Here is a 22707-nt window from a genome sequence, read left to right on the forward strand (position 1 = left end):
GAATTGTGTGAAGAGTTTCGCAAAAGTGACCTAAGTATTGAGAAATGTGTCCTAGCGTCTGTAAAAATCTGTAATACTTATAGCAAAACCACTCACTGAGTTTGCAAAACTAAAAGCACAAACCTACAATGTTTTGCTGATTTGGTGAAGGGTTTTCTTATTTGTGTGCAGAGTTTTGCAAAAAATAGCCAATAGTTACAAAAAGTGTGCTTAAGCCATCAGAAAAAACGTCTAGGTTACGTATGTAACCCCGGTTCCCTGAGGACAGGGAACGAGACGCTGCGTCCTGGTGGACACTATGGGAACTGCCTTCAGCGTGACCGGCTCTGAAGCTCTTGTAGAACAACGACAATGAACTTTGACATTGGCCGGCGCCAGCCTATGACATCATCACAAGGCGCCTACCAGTATAAAGGGGCGCTTGTGAATACATCAACCATCTTTTTGTCTGATGAAGACGTAAGTGGGGCCCGAAGCATGGCTACGAGACGCAGCGACTCGTTCCCTGTCCTCAGGGAACCGGGGTTACATACGTAACCTAGACGTTCCCTTCCGGAGGGAACTCTACGCTGCGTCCTGGTGGACACTATGGGAACGTCTATACCAACGCCGCCATGCTGAGGAGTAAGTGAACAACTGACTGAATGAGGAGTCAAGAAGGAACATCACTCCCCACTACCAGCGAGAATCGTTTGGGCCGACGTCATGGCTAGCTCGGCTACCCAAGCACAGAACTCCAAGGAGTGGAGGCCTGATTCTTCTAAGCGAGAGTAGGCCTAACTACACTCACCGCTACAGAAAGTAGTGAAGCTTATCACTAAGCCTTCATACTAAGCGGGGGTTCTGAAGAGCGGAGGCTCCAGAAAGACTTTCTAAACGAGAGGAAGCCTGGCAACACTCTGTGCTTGCGGGGAACTCTGGGAGTGGAGGTCGGAGACCTAACTACACTCAACACTGGAGGTGATTCATGAGGCTCCAAGAACCTAAGCAATAGAACCACCTAAGTGGAGACTATGGAGAGCGGAGGCTTAGCCAAACTCTCAAATGAGAGGAAGCCTGGCGACACTCTGTGCTTATCAGAGGACGACTCTAAGAGTGGAGGTCTCATGACCTAGCTACACTCAACACTGGAGGTGTCCCGTGAGGCTGAATAGCCTATCCGACGGAACTCCCTGAGTGGAGTCTAGAGAGTGGAGGCTTTTAGTCAACTCTCGAATGAGAGGGAGCCTGGCGACACTCTGTGCTTAGCAGAGGAAGACTCTAAGAGTGGAGGTCTCATGACCTAGCTACACTCAACACTGGAGGTAATCAGTGAGGCTCAAAAGCCTAGCCAACAAAACTACCTGAGTGGGGTCTCTGGAGAGTGGAGGCAAGCGGGAGCCTACTACACTCGATCCTGCTAGCAGTGCTACCTGGATTGGAGTTGTAAAACTTAGAGGTTTTGGAACCAACTCAAAAGATGGGAACGAAGGATTTCTCCGCGTAACCCACACCGTATAGGATTTCAGAAAAGGTCCCGGCACACAGGGGGGGCCTTTACCATAAGTATGGATTTCAGAAAAGTGCCTAAGTAGTGCACTTACCACTCATGTGGATTTTAGAGAGTGCTCAGAGACGTGCGTGAGCAATCACCACTCTTTGTGGGTTTGAGGAGGTGCCCAGAGCATAGCAAGGGATTTTGCACCTAATTTCAATCTCTAGGCGGTAGCATGGCCTGGGAGCGGAGTCTAGGAAAGGGGAGGCTTTAGCTGAACGACTCTCTAGAGCGAGAGGAAGCCTACGACGCTCAATCCTTAGGAAACTCTTAGAGTGGAGGTCTCAATACTGACCCTGCTTGAGGGGAGACCTGACTACACTCAACGCTCAGATAAATGACAGGACTCACAGGACAGCTCAGATGCTGAAAGCAGAGCTATATAAGTGGAGGCTCCGAGATTGAGTCTCTCAAGGAGAGAAGCCTGCAACACTAGGTTTTGGTGAGTGGTAGTTAGCACTTCCCCAAGAATAGTCAGCGAGGCACAAAGGGGCCAGCTGTTGTCACTGTGAGGATGGGCCTGGAAAGTGAGTTTTAAGGGTGAAGGTCTTAAGATAACTCTCACAGAGAGGAGACCTGATACACCGTGCTACAAAAATGGAGTTGGAAACTTAAAGGTTTTTTTAGACCAACTCGAAAAAGGGAGATTCGAAGGATTCCCTTGGTAGCAGATTACTCACAGACGGCCTATCTGGGGAGCGGAGGCTTTAACAGAGACCTACAAGCGAGGGAGCCTAGCGACGCTCGATCCATCTGGGAAAGCTCTAAAGAGTGGAGGTCTACCAAAATGATCCTCTATCGAGTGGAGACCTGACTACACTCACGCCTGAAGTACTGGAAGCGGAGTCTCTGGAGAGCGGAGGCTTGATACAAACCTTCTCGAGATGAGGAAGCCTGACAACGCTCAATCCACTAACTCTTAGGAGTGGAGGTCTCAAACAATAACCCTCAGATGAGGGGAGACCTAGCTCCACTCACGCTTAAATGTACTAGAAGCGGAGCTTCTGGAGAACGGAGGCTTCATAGGGAACTCTCTACATGAGAGGAAGCCTGCAAAGTTCAATCCACTGGCTCTGGGGAGTGAAGGTCTCAATAATACCCTTTCGGAGAGGGGAGACCTGCTATACTCTACGCTCCACGGTACATGAGCTCACAGAAGAAGTCTACACGTAAGACTCTGTAGAGTGGAGGCTTCATGTGAATCTCTTAGGAGAGAACAGCCTAACAACACTCGGGCTTGGCAGAGGGGCACTTAGCACAATACCAAAAGTAGTTAGCGAGGCCTAACGGGGCCTACAGCTATACACTGTGAGAATGTACTGGAAGCGGAGCTTCAACCGTGGTAGGAAGTCTGGGAGTGGGGGTCTAACAACACAACTCACTAGAGTGAGGGGAGACCTGGCTACACTCAGCCCCTATATCAGCACACGTTTAGTGTAAGTAGCGAGGCTCAGGAAGGAGCCTACAAGCTACTAGAGCTGCTTTTTATTACAGGGGATTTTTCTAAACTTCCCTACCTTTAATTTATATTTTAGAAGCAGAGCCCTGGGGAGCGAAGGCTTCAGTGCACTAGCTCGAACGAGCTGCAGCCTAGAGCACTTAGACCCGGGATGTTTGCTTCATTGAAAGAGGGTGGAGATCTCAACCCCGCATCCCAGATTACACTCAGGTAAAGAGCGGAGTCTCTGCACGACTCTTACTGCGGAATGGGGAGTCTACCGTACCCAATAACATTATAAACATGTATAGGCATGTATAATGATTTCTAAGCCTAGCTCACAATAGCGGAGGCTTCAAAGGATGAATCTCCAGGAAGGAGAGGAACCCTGACAGCGCTAAACCCCAACAGGAGTTACTACGAGTGGAGGTCTCAGTACACTACCTCAGACACGAGGGAAGACCTGGCTACACTCGACACTCAGGGACCATAGGAGCTCAGTGTGGAGCTCAAATACTAAAGTCTCACCCAAGCGGAGCTGGTAGACAAACATTATACCTACATATACACATATGCACATTTTCATGTATGTTTCAGTTCATGTACCGGGCCAACAGATTGAGTTTATCAATCTAACATCGACCCGGGCCCAGAGAGTTATGGGGAAAAAAGGGCAGGCGGCCGAACGATAGTGAAGGGGAAGGGAGAGGATCGTTTCCTTACGATCCCTTCTCCTAAACTGCGCATCACGTCTCCTCTGAGACCTACCCCTCCCAGGAGGGGGGGGTCTCGAGTGGCCACACAAACCACCTGGCCCTGCCCCCGGCCCACAGGCCAAGAGAGGCCAGGCTCCCCGTGCGTTTGGGTGGGGATGAAGACCGGTGAGGAATAACAGACCCAAAGGATCCACGGGTCTTCATCCTCCAGCAGATCAGCCTGGTACGCCTGCAACACTGCCACTGTGTGCAGGCGGCACCAGGCTGAACCGCTGCCGCGTATGCCCTCAGCTTTTTTTTTTTATTTTTTTTTTTATGGAACCGATGGCCTGCCATAATCACGCACTCACTCTGCACCAGCAGAATTAACATGCTGATATAGAAGAGTGCGGGCTGGCTATGGTTTATCCCATGCCTTCCCGATCTTATTATATAGATCAGGAAGGAATGGGATGCACATGGGGACTGGTCTGTTATGGCCAGGGAGAAATTGCCAGCATAAACTGCTATGAGCAACCTCCCCCTGCACGTACTTTGAACGCAGATCAAAGCAGACCGCAGCGCGGTTCATAACAGACAGCAGCTGATCATACGCGGGGCAGGCAGGCTGTGAGAGCTCATAACAGCCACATCCTACTCGTCTGGCTTAAAACCAGTAGAGCACTTGCTGCTATATCAAAGGATGTCAGTTTCTTAGAACAACACATCCTTCGGCCGCAGCTCGCCCTCGTCCACGGCTGACGAGCGCGAGAGATTACACATCTCTCAACTCGTGACCGCGCTTCATCTGTAACCGCCGCGGGCTCGTTCTCCGTGCAGCCTCGGCTGCCACGGGACCCGAGCCGCGCCGGGCAGATAAATGTCCCAATTCCCTCGGGAAAAGGGACAACGAGAGCAGAGTTTCTTTAGAGAGAAACTCTCACAATGAACGCGCTCTGCACTCTCAAGTACAGAGCACGTGTGCTCTTCACCCAAACTCACATAACAAACAGAATGTGCACGTCATCTGGTGTCAGATTTCTCTGACACGGAATCCGCACACTTCCTGAACTGTTTACTCTAGGAATCGTCATTCTACTCACGCTTAGAGCAAGGCCAGTCTGAAGGACAAAAAGATGGTTGATGTATTCACAAGCTCCCCTTTATACTGGTAGGCGCCTTGTGATGATGTCATAGGCTGGCGCCGGCCAATGTCAAAGTTCATTGTCGTTGTTCTACAAGAGCTTCAGAGCCGGTCACGCTGAAGGCAGTTCCCATAGTGTCCACCAGGACGCAGCGTAGAGTTCCCTCCGGAAGGGAACTGTAATGTCTAAAGTCTAAATGTCTTAAGATTACACTGTATTCATCACAAAGTGGGCTACAATAATATGTGAGCAGTATAAATGTTCATGTTTGTGTTTTTGAGAAAACAACGTTTATGCATGGTTAGTGAAGTCACTGAAATAACGCCATGAAACTCATTTGTTCACATACAATTTGAGAACAGGATGTCGTAGACTTGAGTTTTTACTACAAAATGAGAACAGAAAACAATATATTGATTAAAATTTTCTAAGCAGTGTTTTGTGATCGAAAGGGAGTATGCAAGGGAGTGACAATTATCATGAATATTTAATGATTCACATCTGAGAGACAAAGGACCATCCTCTGTGTGACAACAACACTTTGCTGATTCCATAGCTGAAGAGCTCCAAGGTTTCACTGGCATTAATGTCAGCACAAAAACTGTTCAGCAGTAGCTTCATGGAATGGGATTCCATGGACAAGAGACTGCATGCATACAAGCCTAACATTGCCAAGTACAACCCCAAGCGTTGGATGTAGTGGTGTAAAGCAGTGGTGTCCACTCCTGCTCCTGGAGGGCCAAAGTCCTACAGATTTTAGCTACAGCCAGCACCAACACACTTGCCCAGAAGTTTCTGGTAAGTCGGAAGACCTTAGGTGTGTTCGAGCTCATGCTGCGCTGTGCAGACCGATCGGCGAGATTAGCCGAAAGCAGTCGGGGAGGAGCTGAAAACGGAGCCGTCAAGTCGGACACGTTGGGGATCTCGTTGCTTCCTCAAACATGGCAGATCACGTGGCGTTTGCCTACTTTAATGCAGCTGAATACTATAAGTGGTCTGTATGAAAAAATACAATAATAAACTTATGCACAAATCCAATATAAAGAATTTAAGGGAAAAAAAGATCAGTCAAAAGATCGTAAACTATTTACGAAATGGCATGCAAATTGATTTGTTATGCAATTATATGGATTAAAGCACGAAACACGCGTGATCATCGTCATGTGGTGAATGTGGCCAATCATGAGAAGCTGTGACGTCATCACAGCCTGGTGCAGTCCCTCCTGAAACGCTGCGCTGGCTGAGCAAGCCGGCTGTTCTCGAAACGCTCTCGCGTTACTTTGATGCCACACGTGAACGTCACGTGGCGTCGGCGCCGGTTCAAGTCGAACAAAATTTCTAACCGGCATGCACTACTTCAAGTCAGCCGCCGATCGGTCTGCGCAGCGCCGCATGAAGTCGAACGCACCTCTTGATTAGCTGGTTCAGTATTGACATGGTGTAACATGGTGTAAACTATGCTACCACTGGATACTGGAGCAGTGGAAACTTTTTCTGTGGTGTGACGAATCATGCTTATCTGTTTGGCAGTCTGATGAGCAGGTCTGGCTTTTTGGTGTATACCAGGAAACTGTTACCTGCCTATTGCACCAGTGTTTGTTGGTGGAGGATAATGGTTTGGGGCCGTTTTTCAGGGGTTGGGCTAGGCCCCTTACTTCCAGTGAATCGAAATATTGATGCTTCAGAATAAAAAGACATACCAACTACATTTTAATGTCTATGTATTTAGAAAGTATCACTGTTAGTGTAATAGTCAGGTGTCCCATTGAAGGTGAACCTTGACATTGTTCCCCTCAAGTTTTACCAGTTGAGCATCAGGACATAAAAGAGAGCATGGTGGTCTTTAAAGAAAAAGGTTGAGTCAGTTCAGGTCAAAGGGTCTTATTTACTCAGCAAACCATTACAAGAGCACAGCAAACAAAACTCTAAATGCTTTCATAGCCAGTGATTATTTTAAGCAAATGTGCATGCTTTGCAAGCAAAGATTGGTTTGATTTAACTGCTTTCAGGATTGTTTGGAATAGAACTGTTGAACAAACATTTGACCTAACAGAAACTGTCATCCATACAATAGTCACTTCACATGGATGATGGATGGTGTCATACTTATTTGAATAAATCCAGACCTGAATGACTCACTGAACAAAACGTGTTATGTATACACATAAAAAAAAAAAAAATGGATATCCATTGGACTGAATAAAAAGCAAATTCATACTGGTACAGCAGACAATGCAACACATCTTTTAGCAGTTCAGCCATCTGTGTGTGTATCAGAAGCACAGAATGTACGACAAGCAAATTTAAGACCCTAATTTCAACAATTAAAAAAAGCACAACACTTTGGTATGGTGGAATTTAATTAGTGAAAATCAGCAGCAAAAACATTAGTAAATAAAGTGAGATTAAATCTATAAACTCTATTTGATGTATAATTCAATTATTGTTTCATAAAGTTTAGTGTTTGCATTCATTTTCAGGAATATAGAAACAGTTATTGCTGAAGACTGCTGCTGAAATACAGTATATCCCATTATGTTTTCTTATATGTATCTGCACATATTTTATGTGCACATATATTTTACTAGTAGTATAAGAATAATGAATGAACTTTGTAAGGTAAGGTGAATGCAATTTCACTTCCGTGCATTGTATTTCAGTCTTTTATTCACTATTATAAATCACAGTATACACCAATGTTCAAAAGTTTTAATGCAAAGTGAATCAAAAGTTAAGGTAAAAACAGTAAAAATGTTACAAAAGACTCCTTTTGGGGGGAAAAATGTTTTCCACAGAAATATATCAAGCTGTGGTGGTCTACCTCCATAATGCAGCAATACAGCACTCTGAAGCAGTTATGGGATCTGAGCTGCACTGTGTAAAATGCGCTCAGCATAGATTTTCAGGGCGTTTTTGAGCGGTTGCCTGATCTGCATAATTAATTTAGTGAATCGGGGGCTAAAGCAGTGCAGACAGCACATGCAAATAAACAGCTTTCTGAGGGAGCAATTCATTCTTAATAAATTCCCCCCTGTATGCATTAACCACAATACAAATCATTAAATGCATCATAATTATTTTAAACTTTTGACAGCCCAAGATTTTATTTCATAGAAACTCATTTAATGCAATGGGGAAATATGCAAATGCAAAATGTGTGGGAGAAGAATCTCCATGTAGGTACTTTAAGTGTAAATATGTGCAGAATAGAGACAGAAAAAGACTAGTGAGGATAAACGTTGTGTCACACAGGGCAAAGGTGTGAATGATTGCTGAGCATGCTATGTAAACAACTTGTTTATCACAGGTTACGCATGTAGTTCATGAAGACTAAAGAGTCTATCCATCCATCCATCCATCCTTTGAAAGTCAATGGCTCTTATACTTACGTATACTTATGTATTTTCAGCATTTTAACATACAATAACCCCCCTAACATTCCCATTTGGTTATTTCTTTGGGAACCAAAAAATAATGTTCTAGGAACCTTCCCTGTTGGTTATTTTTTAATAACCTAAAGAGAACCCTTCCAGAACATTCCCTGCAGGTTACTTTTAGTTGTTATAACCATGTAAACTAAGTAAAACTTTGCAGATGTTTCTGATTAGTCTAATGCTGAAATGTGTATATATGTACTTTTTTTGCAGAATTTCATGTCTGAAATAAGCTTTCAATAAAGTGTAGACATCCCAGTAGTCAAGTCGCATTATAATGATAATATAATTCCAATTTTATAGCTGAAATTAAGCCAAGGTTAAACATAGTCTGAAAAGCATATCATAAACACGGTTTGTTTGTTTGTATGTTTCTTCACTGCATGCCTCTGATCTTTCTCCTGTCTTCCACATAAAGCCGCACACTCACATGATTTAAAAATGAACGGTCGTTTTGTTTTACTGACTGACTAACACTCGTTAATTCATCTCTTTGCTAAATAATTACTTATAATTATTATATGTTCACAAGTAATTATTGCAATTTCAGAGAGATCTGACAAGTCTAATCGAATAGAAACATGATATTAACCTAGAGGTTTTCATTTATGGACCGAAAGAGAGAAGCACGTCACCGTTAATTCAGTGGTAATAAATGAATATAATGTTATCCTAGTCAAAGAAATGTCTGCAAACATAAAATTCACATTTTTAAAACCCAATCTTTTTTGAAATCGTTGGCTGGCTTGATTAGTTACGGCTTTGATCAATGAAAAATGAAGTGTGTTTTGATTGGTTAGCAGTCCCACTGCGTTGCAATTTTGCAAACAGCTTAGATGGTGTTTCAGTACTGCCACTCCCGTTTCCAAAGCAGCAAGTTTCCTGTACAACTGCGCAAGCTAGATTAAAGTGATTCTTGCATTTTAAATATGGATATTTTTCTTACAAAAACACATCGGATCACTAAAGGAGGTTTTACTGACCCCTTCGGAGCCATGTGAGGCACTTTTTATTATGGATCGACTTGTTTTGGACTGATGGAGAGAAACACTTGTCTATGCCATTCAGTCTATGCTGTTCTAAAGCTTGGGAGTGCCAGGATTATTTTTAATATAAAGCCGTTTGCATTCATCTGAAAGAAGGAAGTCATATAAACCTAGGATGCATGCAGGGTGAGTAAATAATACGCTACAGTAGTGTTGGTCCTATCGTTAGCCTGCGAGATCGCAGATACATGATAGTGTCATTATTGTACTAATTTAATTAATTATTTACATGCCCAAAACCAGCACCAGCATAAGGCTAGTGAGGCTATATACAGCGTATGATGAATAAATCTCTTACCACACACTGCATACATCTACCCCACGGCTCCGACGCCGATGATCATCACTCTGTGTTTACATCAGCCACGGCTCTGGATGTGTTTTGAACCTCTATACCACACACGTCAACAGCACGCTCCAGCACGGCTACCGGAGCAGTTTGCGGACACTTTAGTCAATGCTTGCGTTTATACGAGCCGCCCAGAAGCGGCTGTCCATGCTACATCACTAAAGTTAGGCGAATCCCCCACCACACCCACCAACGATTTGAATTTCTGTTTGCGGGATTTATTTGAATGATTTTCTATTGGACCACGTTGTGACTTCATAGCATCCGGAAAACAAACACTGTAGTCCAAAGGAGCCGTTTGTTGTAGCTCTTGAAAAGGGATTTTTTACTAAATATCTCTCTTTGGAGTGGACTTTAAAATGTGTAATTTTGTAGATGTTTTTTTTTATTTTTTTTATGCCCAAACATACACACCACACACTGGCTGAAATTCAAAAAGTGAAAAAGCATAATAGGACCCCTTTAAGAAAACTTTCCTGGCTAACCATAAGGGAACATACTTGAGAATGTTCTGGGGACCAAAAATTGGTAGCTGCGGTACCTAAAAATCAATCCTTATGAATACTGAAATTGAAGCATTGATTTTTATTAATTTCTGCTGCCAGCTTGTTTCGAAGAATAGGCCTACATAATGGTAAAAAAGACTATACTTAAAACGAATAACATTTCTGCAATCGTTTAACCATTACTTATTATTTAACATTTACTTTGTTTGCGATGGGACACAAAAAAAAAAAAATTGAAAATTGAAAATTGAAATTTGAAAATGAAAATAAAATACACCACACTTCATGAAACGTTACAACAAGTTGTACAACAGAAAAACCGAACGCTCACTGGCTCTCGCCTGCTTTGTCACAGATTGCGACATGCCGTGTTTCTGGGGAGGTGTATTTACAGTTTTTTTCAATCGCTAACAAGCGCTTACCCATACTTCAGATACTTTTTCTAAACTCTTAACACAGACTCACACCTACAAAACACAATTGGCCAAATGGATAATTTTCTTCTCAAAAATACATTTTGTTAAATATATACTAACTCTTCATTTCGAAATAGAATACATCTTTCTCTGCACACACTAACTTTACCAAAACACTGGAAATCTGACTCAAAATGAAATTATTCTGTCAAAGAATAACACTTGTCTTCACTTCACAAGATACATGCAGTCAATCAAAGTACACCAGGTTTCAAAATACTGGCTATTGTTGACATTACAAAAACTGCATGGACTTTTTATGTTTCAGTTTTACAGGTATTTGCATGCAAAACATGCAATCCACCATTTTGACACTAAATTTCTTGGTTTGGAACTGTCTGTCCACATGTACAGTAATGTTCACATTCAAAAGCATTTCCAGTAAAAAAGCAAATAAGTTTCTTTTTCTGTTTATTACAGGAGCTACAGTAGAAACATGGTATGATAGAACAGAAAAAGTTTTACTGTATTGCTTACAGTGAACAAAATATCCACGAAACACACAAGAGCATTCTGAACAATAAATAAATAAATAAATAAATAAAAATAACAACAGCAAAAAGCCCAGATAAAAAAAAGGGGGGGGGGGGGTCTAAAAAAAGCACAAAATTACTGTATCTAATCTCTGTGATCTTGAAATGAATTGAATTGAGAATGATTGGTAAATTCCAATTCACTTCCTGGAATGGAATTGGATTTGGAATTGGAATGTCAGGAAACACAAATGAAATCAAATTCCAAAAAATTCCACTTGAGTTGCTAGTTTATAATACATTAAATATTATAAATCACATAAACAACAAACATATAAAAGAAATACAAAGTACTGTATGTTTAGTTGGTTAAGCATGATCATTTCACATGCCAAATTTCAGGAAATTATGATAATTCTATGCAATAAAAAGTGAATGAAATACATGAATGAACATGACTCATTTTTTTGTGAGTTGAGACATATTATGTGGTAATCATATATTGAATGTATAGTACATACAGAAACTTATCACCACTGTCATTCATTTTATTTACTTGCATTTGATCAACTCTATTTCATACATTACTTGGTATTTGTAAAGCATCATAAATAAAGTTAAAATGTATGTCTCTAAATGCAATCACAGATAGATGCTCAGAAACAGCAATAAATGGAATTTATTGGAATTTCTCTGAATTGAATTCCACTTCCTGTAATTCCAATTCAATTCCAACTCTGTTTCCTGTAATTGTTGTTGATTTCCAATTCCAATTCCATTTCCTTCTTTGAAATGGAGTTCATTCCTGAATTGACCCCAACCCTGTTTCCAAAACATCACTCCTAAAATTCCTCCTTTTACTGTATAAGTGTAAATGTAATAGAAAAAAATAACCACTGCCTCTGAGTCTAAGCCAGACTGGAATCAGCTGTGGTTGGCCCAATTTACCCAACATAAATCAGCTGTGTGTCAATTATTCAATTGTTTGTTTATTATCAGCTGAGATATATTTTTGATATTGATATTGTTTTTGAACTGATTTCATTGCAGAAGCAGAGGTTTTTATACTGTATCTAAGGTTTGGAATAATGTATTTGCTATTGTGGGATGTTGTGTGCTAACATTCGTAAATACTACAAAAACAATCCATAATTTTGTTGGGAGGTATAGCTTGTCTGTTAAGAAAATGTAAGCATTGTGGAAATGTGTTCACTGACTGCATATTGGGTGAAAACGACATGAAATTTGTGAATGGTATGGCCATAAAAGACCGATGCTGTGTTAATTGTGTTTAGAGTTTTGAAAATGTGACAACTGATTGGACAAACGCTTGTTAGCGACTGAAAAAAACTGTAAATGAGAAATGTGTGCTTTCATTGAGTGGATCAGGATAATAATCTGGATAATATTTTCAGCGATTGCCAACTTAAATTCTGCTCTGCACCTCATACACACCTTCCATACGCATTATCATTTGGACTGCTTTTGGTGCTTTTTCTTATACTGTACAGAAATAGTTATGGTCAGGTATAGAGGTAGGTTGGATTAGAGACTATAAAAATATATTTTTAATGCTATATGTTACTAAAATGCTCATTTCCCTGCATATTTCGGTCAATTACATTTAATATTGTTTTATATGCGCTATAAAATGGGTAGGTTTAGGCTTGGGGGTGGGTTAAGGGGTCTACAATCTAAATCGCTTATTGATAAAATGATAAAAATTAATATTTGCTATAAAATGGGTTGATTTAGGTTTGGGGTAGATTAAGGGGTCTAAAATCTCAATTGCTTATTGATAAAATGATACAAATGCATATTCACTATAAAATAGGTAGGTTAAGGGGTCTAAAATTTTAAAAGCTTATCGATAAAATGATAAAAATGCATTTATACAAATATGCGTAAATATTAAAAATTTTTTAGCTAAAAATATGTATGAAAATATATGAAATACATATACATTTTAACATCAATAAAAACATATAAAACAGTGATTGTAAATGTTACATATTAATATCTACGTATAAACAACAAGACCAAGCTGTGTGAATACATTTTCCTGTAGTTACTGATGGTGACACTTGTTATACTTGGCTTAAAGGCTGAGCACGTTTTGGCAACGAGTCTGGGATGGTCTGATTGTTAAAAGAAATAAAAAAAAGAAGTCAAACTTGTACTCAAATAAACAACAACAGAAAAGAGACATCATCTAAAAACAACATCATCAATCAAAGAAACAGGTGTGAAAACACTCTGCAAGAAACCCATTTGTTGGGTGCCAGTGTTTGCCTCCACCAATCTGTTTTTCTCTAAGGCGACCAAGAAATAAAAAAGACCAGACATAAAGAAGTGTGAGAGTTTAAAAAAAAAAAAAAGAAAAAAAATCTCTTGTCAACTCACATCCACTTTACTGGCGCAATCCGGGTACCTTGGATCCTTTGGGACTTCGCACTGGCCTGTAACTCCATCTCGGCCTGTAGATGAAAAGGACAGGCAGTCACAGTCTGATAGCACTCTTCCACAGTACAGTAGCTCCACTGTGGAACACCATTGGGATCCAAATGCTCTCTGTTTTAATGAGGCTTTGGGAGAGCCCTCCGAATCTTCCTCCATCTCCTCAACTTTCTTTAAGCTTGCTTTATTAAGCATTATGAAAGCGGCCTTTTGCCCTCGTACCTCTTACATGTCTGAGTAATGCTTGCTCTGGGCTTTGTTAAGAGCTCTGTACTGCTTTGTGTTCAGTTGGGTAGAAAAAAAAAGGAACAGAAAATTGCAAACATCCCCTCGCCTTGATTAATAAACTCCCATCTCTCACTGGTAGCCGGTCCCAGTCAGCCTAATTAACGAAGAAAGAGGTTGTTCTTTGTACAACAGGCTACTTCAGATCCATCAAGCCTGCTCACAGAAAAAGGAATTATGGGCTATTCTGCTTGATTATGAAAAGATACTAAGCAGCTCAAAAACACCCTTGAACTTTTCAATCAGAAGACATCCAATGACTCCCGTGTTTTGAACACACATGGAACATTGATTTAGGAGATTCACTTCCACATCCTGCACTTGTCACTCCTTAAACTTTTAAGTTTATAAATGCCTATTGAATTCTCTTTTGATTGCAGACTCTGATATCTTAGGAAACAATAATCTGAGACCTTGTTGAGGTCTATTTTTAAACTCTTGAGGAGACACTTGTAATACTATTGGCTTCTCTGAGGAGACAAAATGAAGAAAAATTATACTTCATGGTCACTTGATCCTTCAAAAATTATTAAACATGCTGAGGTGGTGCTCTGTTATTATCAGTTATAATTGGTGCTTAATTATTAATAATCATCATTATTATTATGAGTGTTGAAGTTTTTGCTGCTTAATATTTTTATGTGGAAATCATGATGCTTTACTTTATGGGATAATTGATTGATTGATTAATTGATGTTGAATAGAAACATAAAACAGTTTATACAGTTTTTTACGATTGATTAGGCACGATTTTAAAAACAAGGCTCATTTTGTCAAAACCCTACACACAATTCACACATCTACACACACAAGTAGCAGAACATCTCAGATCTTTTGCAAAATGAAACACTTAATTCAAAACTGTACAATAATTTACCAAAAACCTGTTTTGGTACCATATGGCACACACATGGTTCATACAGTTGGATTCTGTTTGAACCACTTACACACCGCTGTGCTCAATCTTAAACACTTGTAACATTTCTACCTTTCTAATGATACAGTCTGGGTTTGATTTGTTTTCTCTTTTTTGAGATATTGTTATAGAATATGAATATATTGTCCAAACACAACACACAAGACAAGTATTGCACCTTGATGAAAGTATTTATTTTTCACCACGTGTAAAATCCTTCAGTACATCATTACAATTAGGCTGCATTTTGCACTGAAAATCAGAACATATTCTAAATACAATATAGTACATAAACTTTTGTGGAGAAAAAAACACCTTAGCATCATCATCTCTTTATGTAGCTGAATATGGGCACTTTGTCCACATTACCCCTGCTGAAAAAAAAAAACAAAAAAAAAAACAGCTAAAACCAGCCTAGGCTGGTTGGCTGGTTTTAGCTGGTCAACCAGCCTGGTTTTAGCTGGTCATAGCTGGTCAGCAGGCTGGTTTAGAGGGGTTTTGGCCACTTTCCCAGCCTGGCCAGGCTGCTCAGGCTGGTCTTAGCTGTTTTTTTCAGCAGGGACAGCCAATGTCCTCCCTCACAAGATGGCAAGGGAAGAATTTTCTCGAATGGCGATTCCATCCTTGCCCAGACTCGGCTTCTAGTAGGTCACACAGGTCTCCTCCATAGCTTGAATGAGGGGCATAACATAGGGTCGGAGATCCTAAACCTTCCACTGCCATGCGTAAGGGAAAAAGGAAAGGAAGGGAGAATGTTGTGGGAGGTACTGTAATGATGGAACAAGTTTCTGGTTGCATTAGTCCAATACCTAGTCTGTCCAATAATTAGTTTGTCTAAAAATGTGAGTATGTGTTCTGTATTGTAAGGACCTATTTTGGCATGCCAGTGTAATGAGTCCATTCTGCATGATTGCAGCATATATAGTGATGTTCCCACAGCGTTGGCCCAGAACATTCAAAATAACTTTGTGGTAAAAGATGTTTCTCCTTATTCCTATTACTGCAACTTACGTCCTTTTTATAGTGCTTACACCTTGATTGTTGAGTTTACAGTTAAGCACCTAAGTGTCTGCACACCTGATGGCCATGTTTAATCAATTGGTTCATATGTGTAGTATTTTGGAAAGCAGTGCCTTAAAATGGCAAAGAAGTGACATTTCTGTAGATTTATGTGTCTAATGTAGAGAAGTGTGTTTAGTGTCTTGCAAAACAATGTGTGTAGTGTTTTGCAAAAAGTGTGAGGCTGAGAATGTGCTTATAGTTGTGTAGATTTAGAGGTTTTGCTCCTTGGGTGTCAGGTTTCACTAACTGTGTGTTATTTTTAATTTTAGTGTTTAGCAGCAAATCAGCATATTATGGTTTCTGAAGGATCATGTAACACTGAAGACAAGGGTAATGATGATTAAAATTCAGCTTCAATCACAGGAATAAATTACATTTTAAAATATTTTAAAAAATATGGACTTCAATATAACATAAGTGTAACTTTTTTGGAAATTGAGATTTATACATCACCTGAAAGCTGAATAAAAAAGGCTTTCAATTAATTTATGGTTTGTTAGGATAGGACAATATCTGGCTGAGATACAACTATTTGAAAATCTGGAATCTGAGGGTACAAAAAAATCAAAATATTGAGAAAATTGCCTTTAAAGTTGTCCAAATGAAATTCTTAGCAAAGCATCTTACTAATCAAAAAGTAAGTTTTGATATATTTATGGTAGGACTTTTAAAAAATATCTTCATGGAACATGAGCTTTACTTAATATCCTAATGATTTTTGGCAAAAGAAAAATCTAAAATTTTGCCTCATACAATGTATTTTTGACTTTTGCTACAAATATACCTGTGCTACTTAAGATTGTTTTTGTAGTCCAGGGTCACATATGTACTTATTCTTATTGTTTGGGATTGTGTCATGTTATTTAACATTTTCACATTGATTGTGAACAGGCACAGTTACTGCAAACTGAGAATTTGATGAAAAACTTTAGGTCAAACGATATTGTGAAGTCAAAACTTAAACAAGAAATGTCAATTAAAATTTCCAAAAAGTCAATTAAAAATACAATTGCAATTGCACACAAGGTGCACAACATAAGAGCTCTCTTAACTAAGCAAGCACAAGAATGAGCTGAATCGTTAAACATTCTGCTCAAATGGCTGAGCTGAAGTAAGAATTCTGTTTGTCTTACATTAATAGTTTAAATAAACCTCCCACACAGCTTGCACATATGCTCGATAAAAACCTGCTGGAATTCCACCAAACTCTGTTGGCAAACTTTAGCGATATCAAACCCTACAGAGGCACTCGTTGTACAAATAGCGGCAAGAGATGATTGGCATTATAAATGATAAAGTCCAATCAAGTTGCATTAAATAATAAAGAGCGAATGTGCTGTCCTGAAAAAAATGGAACTGAGCCCAGACCTCCGCATGTCTAATTTTAAACAGCACATTTTAATACGCTTTTGGCTTACCAAGAGATTAAAATGGGAGTTTTTGGTGAGTTAATCAATCTTGTGTATTATGTGTAGCTCTTCAAGGACTTCACAGACTTAATTATACTTCATGTAAGTTTAGAGACAATGAGCCAACTGTTAGTGAATTATAGAGTATGGAAGAATGGGGAAGTTATACATGTGGCTCCTATAGCTCATTTAAACTTTTTGATTGCAGATTTAGTTCCCTCTTGAAGGAACATCGAACTGCGTCCTCTAGGGGTCGCTATGGGAAGCGCTGTCAGCGTGACTCGTGTCTAAAGCCTACATACAAAAACGACAATAGTATTGGCCGGCGACAGCCTATGACGTCACTTCCGGTGCAACTCGTCACTTCCGGTGCGTCACTATTGGTGCGACTATAGTATAAAAATTCTCTTCTCCTGGCCTCCAGGTCCCACATTACAGCTTGGTATCTTCCAGGTAAGCTTCTGGAAGTTTTTCTTCACAGGATGCCCCTGGGCAGCTCTGCTGGACTCCTGGCCCTAGAGGCTTCCTTACTGAATTTTGCCCAGAGGAGCTCCCTTCCATAGCTATCCACCTTATTACTTACATTAATTTGGGTGAGGGCCCCACCTCTTGTGTAGGACCGAGTGGCTCTCCCCAAGAGGACTAGAGGATGCAGTTCGATGTTCCCTCGAGAGGTAATGTCTCAGGTTACATATGTAACCATGGTTCCCTGAGATACGGAACGAGACACTGCTCTTTGCCATGCTTCGGACGTAAGCTTCAGACAAAAAAGCGATTATTGTGTGGTCGCACCGGTAGCCCTGGAAGTGATGTCATAGGCTGTTGCCGGCCAATATTATTGTCGTTTTTGTATGTAGGCTTCAGACACAAGTCACACTGAAGCCATTCCCCATAGCGACCCCAAAAGGGCGCAGTGTCCCTATCTCAGGGAACCATGGTTACATATGTAATTGTTTGAGATACTGTTATATTATTGATCAATCTCTTATGAAACTCTAGAGGAGACTAATATGAGATTACTGAAACTTTTTTTTTCTATTAAAAAAGCTGAATAGTTAAGTATTAGTCTCAATTTGCTCTCTATTTAATGTGTTTGCCAATTTATATCAAATTATATCTAAATTCCTGATTTTCCTTTCCATACAATTAGTGTTGGGAAAGTTACTTTGGAAATGTAATAGATTACAAATTACAAGTTTCCTTATGTAAAATGTAATAAGTATGTAATGTAATAACTATTTCAATTACTTTATTAAAGTAATGTAACTGATTACATTTGATTACTTTTTGAAATTTAAATTTCCACATTTTTTGGAAAATTGTCTGAACTGTTAATCATTTCGAAACACTTAAAGCAGGCAGGGTTGTCAAGCAGTTCAAAATCCTTCTTCATTTGAATTAAGATTATAATAATTTAATTTTAAAGCACAGCTACAACAAAATATTTTAAGGTTAAATACAGATTTAAAATTATAATATATAGTTTAACAGCCATGATGCTGTTTTTGTAATCAAATCTTTTCATAGCTATGATAGGAAACACTGGCATCTAACAATGCCTTGTTGGAAAAAAGCATATCCACAAACCCAAATAGAAAATAAAACAGTTATCAAATAAACATGTGTCCTAAACATTTGTGTCTCATATTTTAGTGCAGTCAATGCAATTTCAGAAAGAAATCAATCAAATCTGTGTGAAAATATTCAGATGTAACCCCCTTTATAATAACGAACACTCAACACTCCTCAACACTGCCTACAATAGCGCTTGCAACAAAGAAGTTTGGTCCTTGCCACCCAAATATAAATGAGAGATTCACCTCTGTCTGGGATATTAGTCTTCTTCAGAATCTGCTCCATTCGTATAGCCATGTCAGACACATTCTGGGCGATGGCCTGGATTCGCTCCACCAGACCTACCGGCTGGAATCTGCAAAAGTGAACAGGAGAAATAACAGGTCTATTAAAGAAATAGTTCACCCTAAATGAGGCTAGGCTACTTTGATGATACTCTTCTCATTTTTTGGAGAGAATGAGCTTGGACATTTCGCCTAACATCTCATTTTGTTTTCTAGAGAAGAAAATGGTAGTTTAGAACAACATGGGGGCAAGAAAAGATGGGTTTAAATATGCATTATGGAAACAGAGCAAACCTTACAGTACCTGTGGCCTTATGAATATAAGATGCTATTAATGGATGACTGTGCATGTCTAATTTGAATTAAAATGCACCTACACATTACTACAGCCTTGAGAAGAAATAAAAGTCTGAAGCGTTTTCCTTTTCCTCCTCTACTGAAGCAAGTCTCTATATTTATTGTGGAACTGGATTGTAACATCCTTGAATGGTACGATTACCCATCGGACATGCTAATTGTTTGAAATATGCTTGGAGCATGAAATAGTGTTGCTTCTGCGCTGACATCATTTACATAGACAGATAATGAAAATGACATACGGCATGTTTGGGCCTGGCCCTGAGAGGAAAAAACACGTTACAGCAATTAAGTCGGTAGCAACTTAATTCCCTTGTTGCTGACAGCATAGAAATGATCTAAAAGATTAAAAAGCTGGGTTAAAATGACAGGAAACATTGCATCATTTAATTGTCCCAGGGGTTGATTTTTATTTAAACAAACAGCACTATTTTGTTATTTCAGGGTAAAAACAGCTTTGGAAAGTTTAAACCATGTGTTTTTCGTTGCATTTTTAAATGCTTTTTATGTGTCATTATGTATTGAGCTTTAGAATAATATTATTAGGCTGTTGTATTAAAAAATATTTATAGAACATTTCAATATTTAAAGATAGGGTAGGCAAAAGTGTAAGATCCCACCCTCCCTCCAAATCACTCTCCAAAGTCAAATGAGTCGGAATGTATGGAAGCCTGTTTCCGCCACTGAATAAAAAGTAAAAAAAAAAAAAAAAAAGTACTGACTTTTTTTCTCACAATTGTGAGTTTACATCTAACAATTCTGACTTTTTCTTTCAGAATTGCGTGATACAAACTTGGCAATTGTTTTTCCCCTCGCTATTCTGAAAAATAAATGTGCAATTATGATTCGCAAATCTTTTTTTTCTCAGAATTAGAAGTTCAGCACGCAATTGTTGTTAAGTCAGATTTGTGATATAAACATATCAGTCTTTTTTCCCCTAAAAAAAAAAGTTTATATCTCACAATTCTAAAAAAAAAAGTCAGAATTGCAAGGAAAAAAGTCTGAATTTCGAGAAATAAACTCGCAATTGCGAGATACAAACTCGCATTTGTGAGAAAGTCTTCATTTCTCACAATTGTGAGTTTATATCATGCAATTCTGAGAAAAAAAGTCAGAATTGTGACATCATAATTCGCAATTGTGAGTTAAGTCAGAATTGTGAGATATACACATATCAGTCTTTTTCCCCCTTAAAACTGGACTTTATAACTCCCAATTGCAAGTTTATATTTCACAATTCTAAAAGAAAGTCAGAATTGCGAGGAAAAAAGTCTGATTTGCGAGAAATAAACTGACAATTGCAAGATACAAACTCAGCATTTGTGAGAAAGTCTTTATTTCTGTAAATTTTGAGTTTATATAATGCAATTTTGAAAAAAAAAGTCAGAATTGTGACTTTATATCTTGCAATTCTGACTTTATAATTCACAATTGTAAGTTATTAAGTCAGAATTGTGAGATGTAAACATATCAGTCTTTTTTCCCCTCAAAACTGGACTTTATAACTCTCAATTGCGAGTTTATTTCTCACAATTCTGAAAAAATGTCAGAATTGCGAGAAATAAACTCGCAATTGCAAGAATAAAAGTCAGAATTGTGAGATACAAACTTGCATTTGTGAGAAAGTCTTTATTTCTCACAATTGTAAGTTTATATCATGCAATTCTGAGAAAAAAGTCAGAATTGTGACTTTATATCTCGCAATTCTGACTTTATAATTCACAATTGAGAGTTATTAAGTCAGAATTGTGAGATAAAAACATATCAGTCAAATCCATAATAAAAAGTGCCTCACATGGCTCCGGAGAGGTCAGTAAAAGCCTCCTTTAGCGATCCGATGTGTTTTTGTAAGAAAAATATCCATATTTAAAATGTAAGAATCACTTTAATCTTGCTTGCGCAGTTGTACAAGGAACTTGCTTCTTCAGGAAGGGGCGTGGCAGTACTGAAACACTGTCTAAGCTGTTCGCCAATTGCAACGCAGTGGGACTGCTAACCAATCACAACACATTTCGTTTTTTAGAAGGTGGACCTTCATCAAACCTGGAACTAATCTAGCCATTTCTGCCAGCCTGGGGAGAAAGCTATTGTAATAATGTAAATGATGTGAAAAATAATGAGTTTTTTAAAAGCACCAAGCATGAGAGCATGTTCTAGTGCACCCCCAAAACAAAATCAAGACTTTGTAAAAGAGCATAATAGGACCCTTTTAATAATCAGTATATTTGTAATGAATACACTAAAGTGATTTTAACATTTAATTAGCCTTACTTGAATGCTTCTGTTTCAGATGTAAGACAAAAAAGTAACACTCTTTAATTTATTAGTTTTTTATAGTATATTTGTTTTACTGTTTATTTGCATCTTTGTTCTAGTTTTTAATAGCAGAGATAAAAACAATATCTATATTATGATTATTAATATAGAAATTATTATTAAAAAAAGAAGTGGAAGATGCAATATTGCTAGGTGATTTTGCTTTGGAACCTTCAGAAAAAAAAAGTAAAATAAATAAATAAATAGCATATAAAAATCTCACAAAATTGACTTTGCTGACTCTATCGACTTCAAACGGTTTGACTTCAAACAACAAGTCTGTAATGAATTGCAGGTACTGGTCAAGTACTCCAGTACTCAAGTGACAGCAGTTAAACAGCAACAATGACACAGTAATGTGCACCTACAGCATGCTGATATTACTTTCAATATTTTAGCAAAATGACACAGTCAATTCGCTAATTTCTGGAAGTCAGTTTGCTAATATTTGATTTCTTTCTTCCTTTGTTTCAATGGAAACAAGAATATCTGACTGTCTATAAACGTAATTGAGTTTTTGTGCAAATTTATTTGCTTATTTAGTTTGTAAACTACAAATAGTTGACTATTTCTTGTTTACTTCATTTTACTTTTTCATTGCACTATAGCTTTTGACACTTTAAATTTGCAAAATCCTAAAACTTTCTTTGTTTGCAACTTAAAAAACTACAACAACAGACTGTCACTGTTGTCTTTGTACCCACTGTACTTCTCAAGCTTTAAAACTTTTAAACTATATTTTTTCTCTTGCATCCAAGACTATTTCAATAAAACCTCAATAGGTTTTATTTCAGGTATCTCAAGAGACTTGAAAAATCTCTTTCAGAGAGAAAGGAAAATGTCTTTCAGCAAGCTTAGGGAACGTATTGTCATCTTTGTTTCGCACCAAGAGTTTGATTTCTTTATAATACAGCTCACATGAACCGCCTGCAACCTCGTGCCCTGCAGCT

General features: G+C 38.9%; 1 protein-coding gene across 1 annotated transcript in view; it reads right to left on the reverse strand.

Moving 5' to 3' along the window:
* LOC141318545 (alpha-1,6-mannosylglycoprotein 6-beta-N-acetylglucosaminyltransferase B) overlaps positions 1-22707 on the reverse strand; it is a 102964-nt gene that overhangs the window by 40919 nt on the left and 39338 nt on the right. The window contains exons 4-5 of the mRNA XM_073833203.1: positions 19064-19155; positions 13500-13594 (exon numbers count right to left, since the gene is read on the reverse strand). Of these exons, the coding sequence (XP_073689304.1) occupies positions 13500-13594; positions 19064-19155 (187 nt within the window). The remainder of the gene's footprint in view (positions 1-13499; positions 13595-19063; positions 19156-22707) is intronic.

This window comes from Garra rufa, chromosome 1, assembly GCF_049309525.1.
Source record: "Garra rufa chromosome 1, GarRuf1.0, whole genome shotgun sequence".
NCBI lineage: Eukaryota > Metazoa > Chordata > Actinopteri > Cypriniformes > Cyprinidae > Garra > Garra rufa.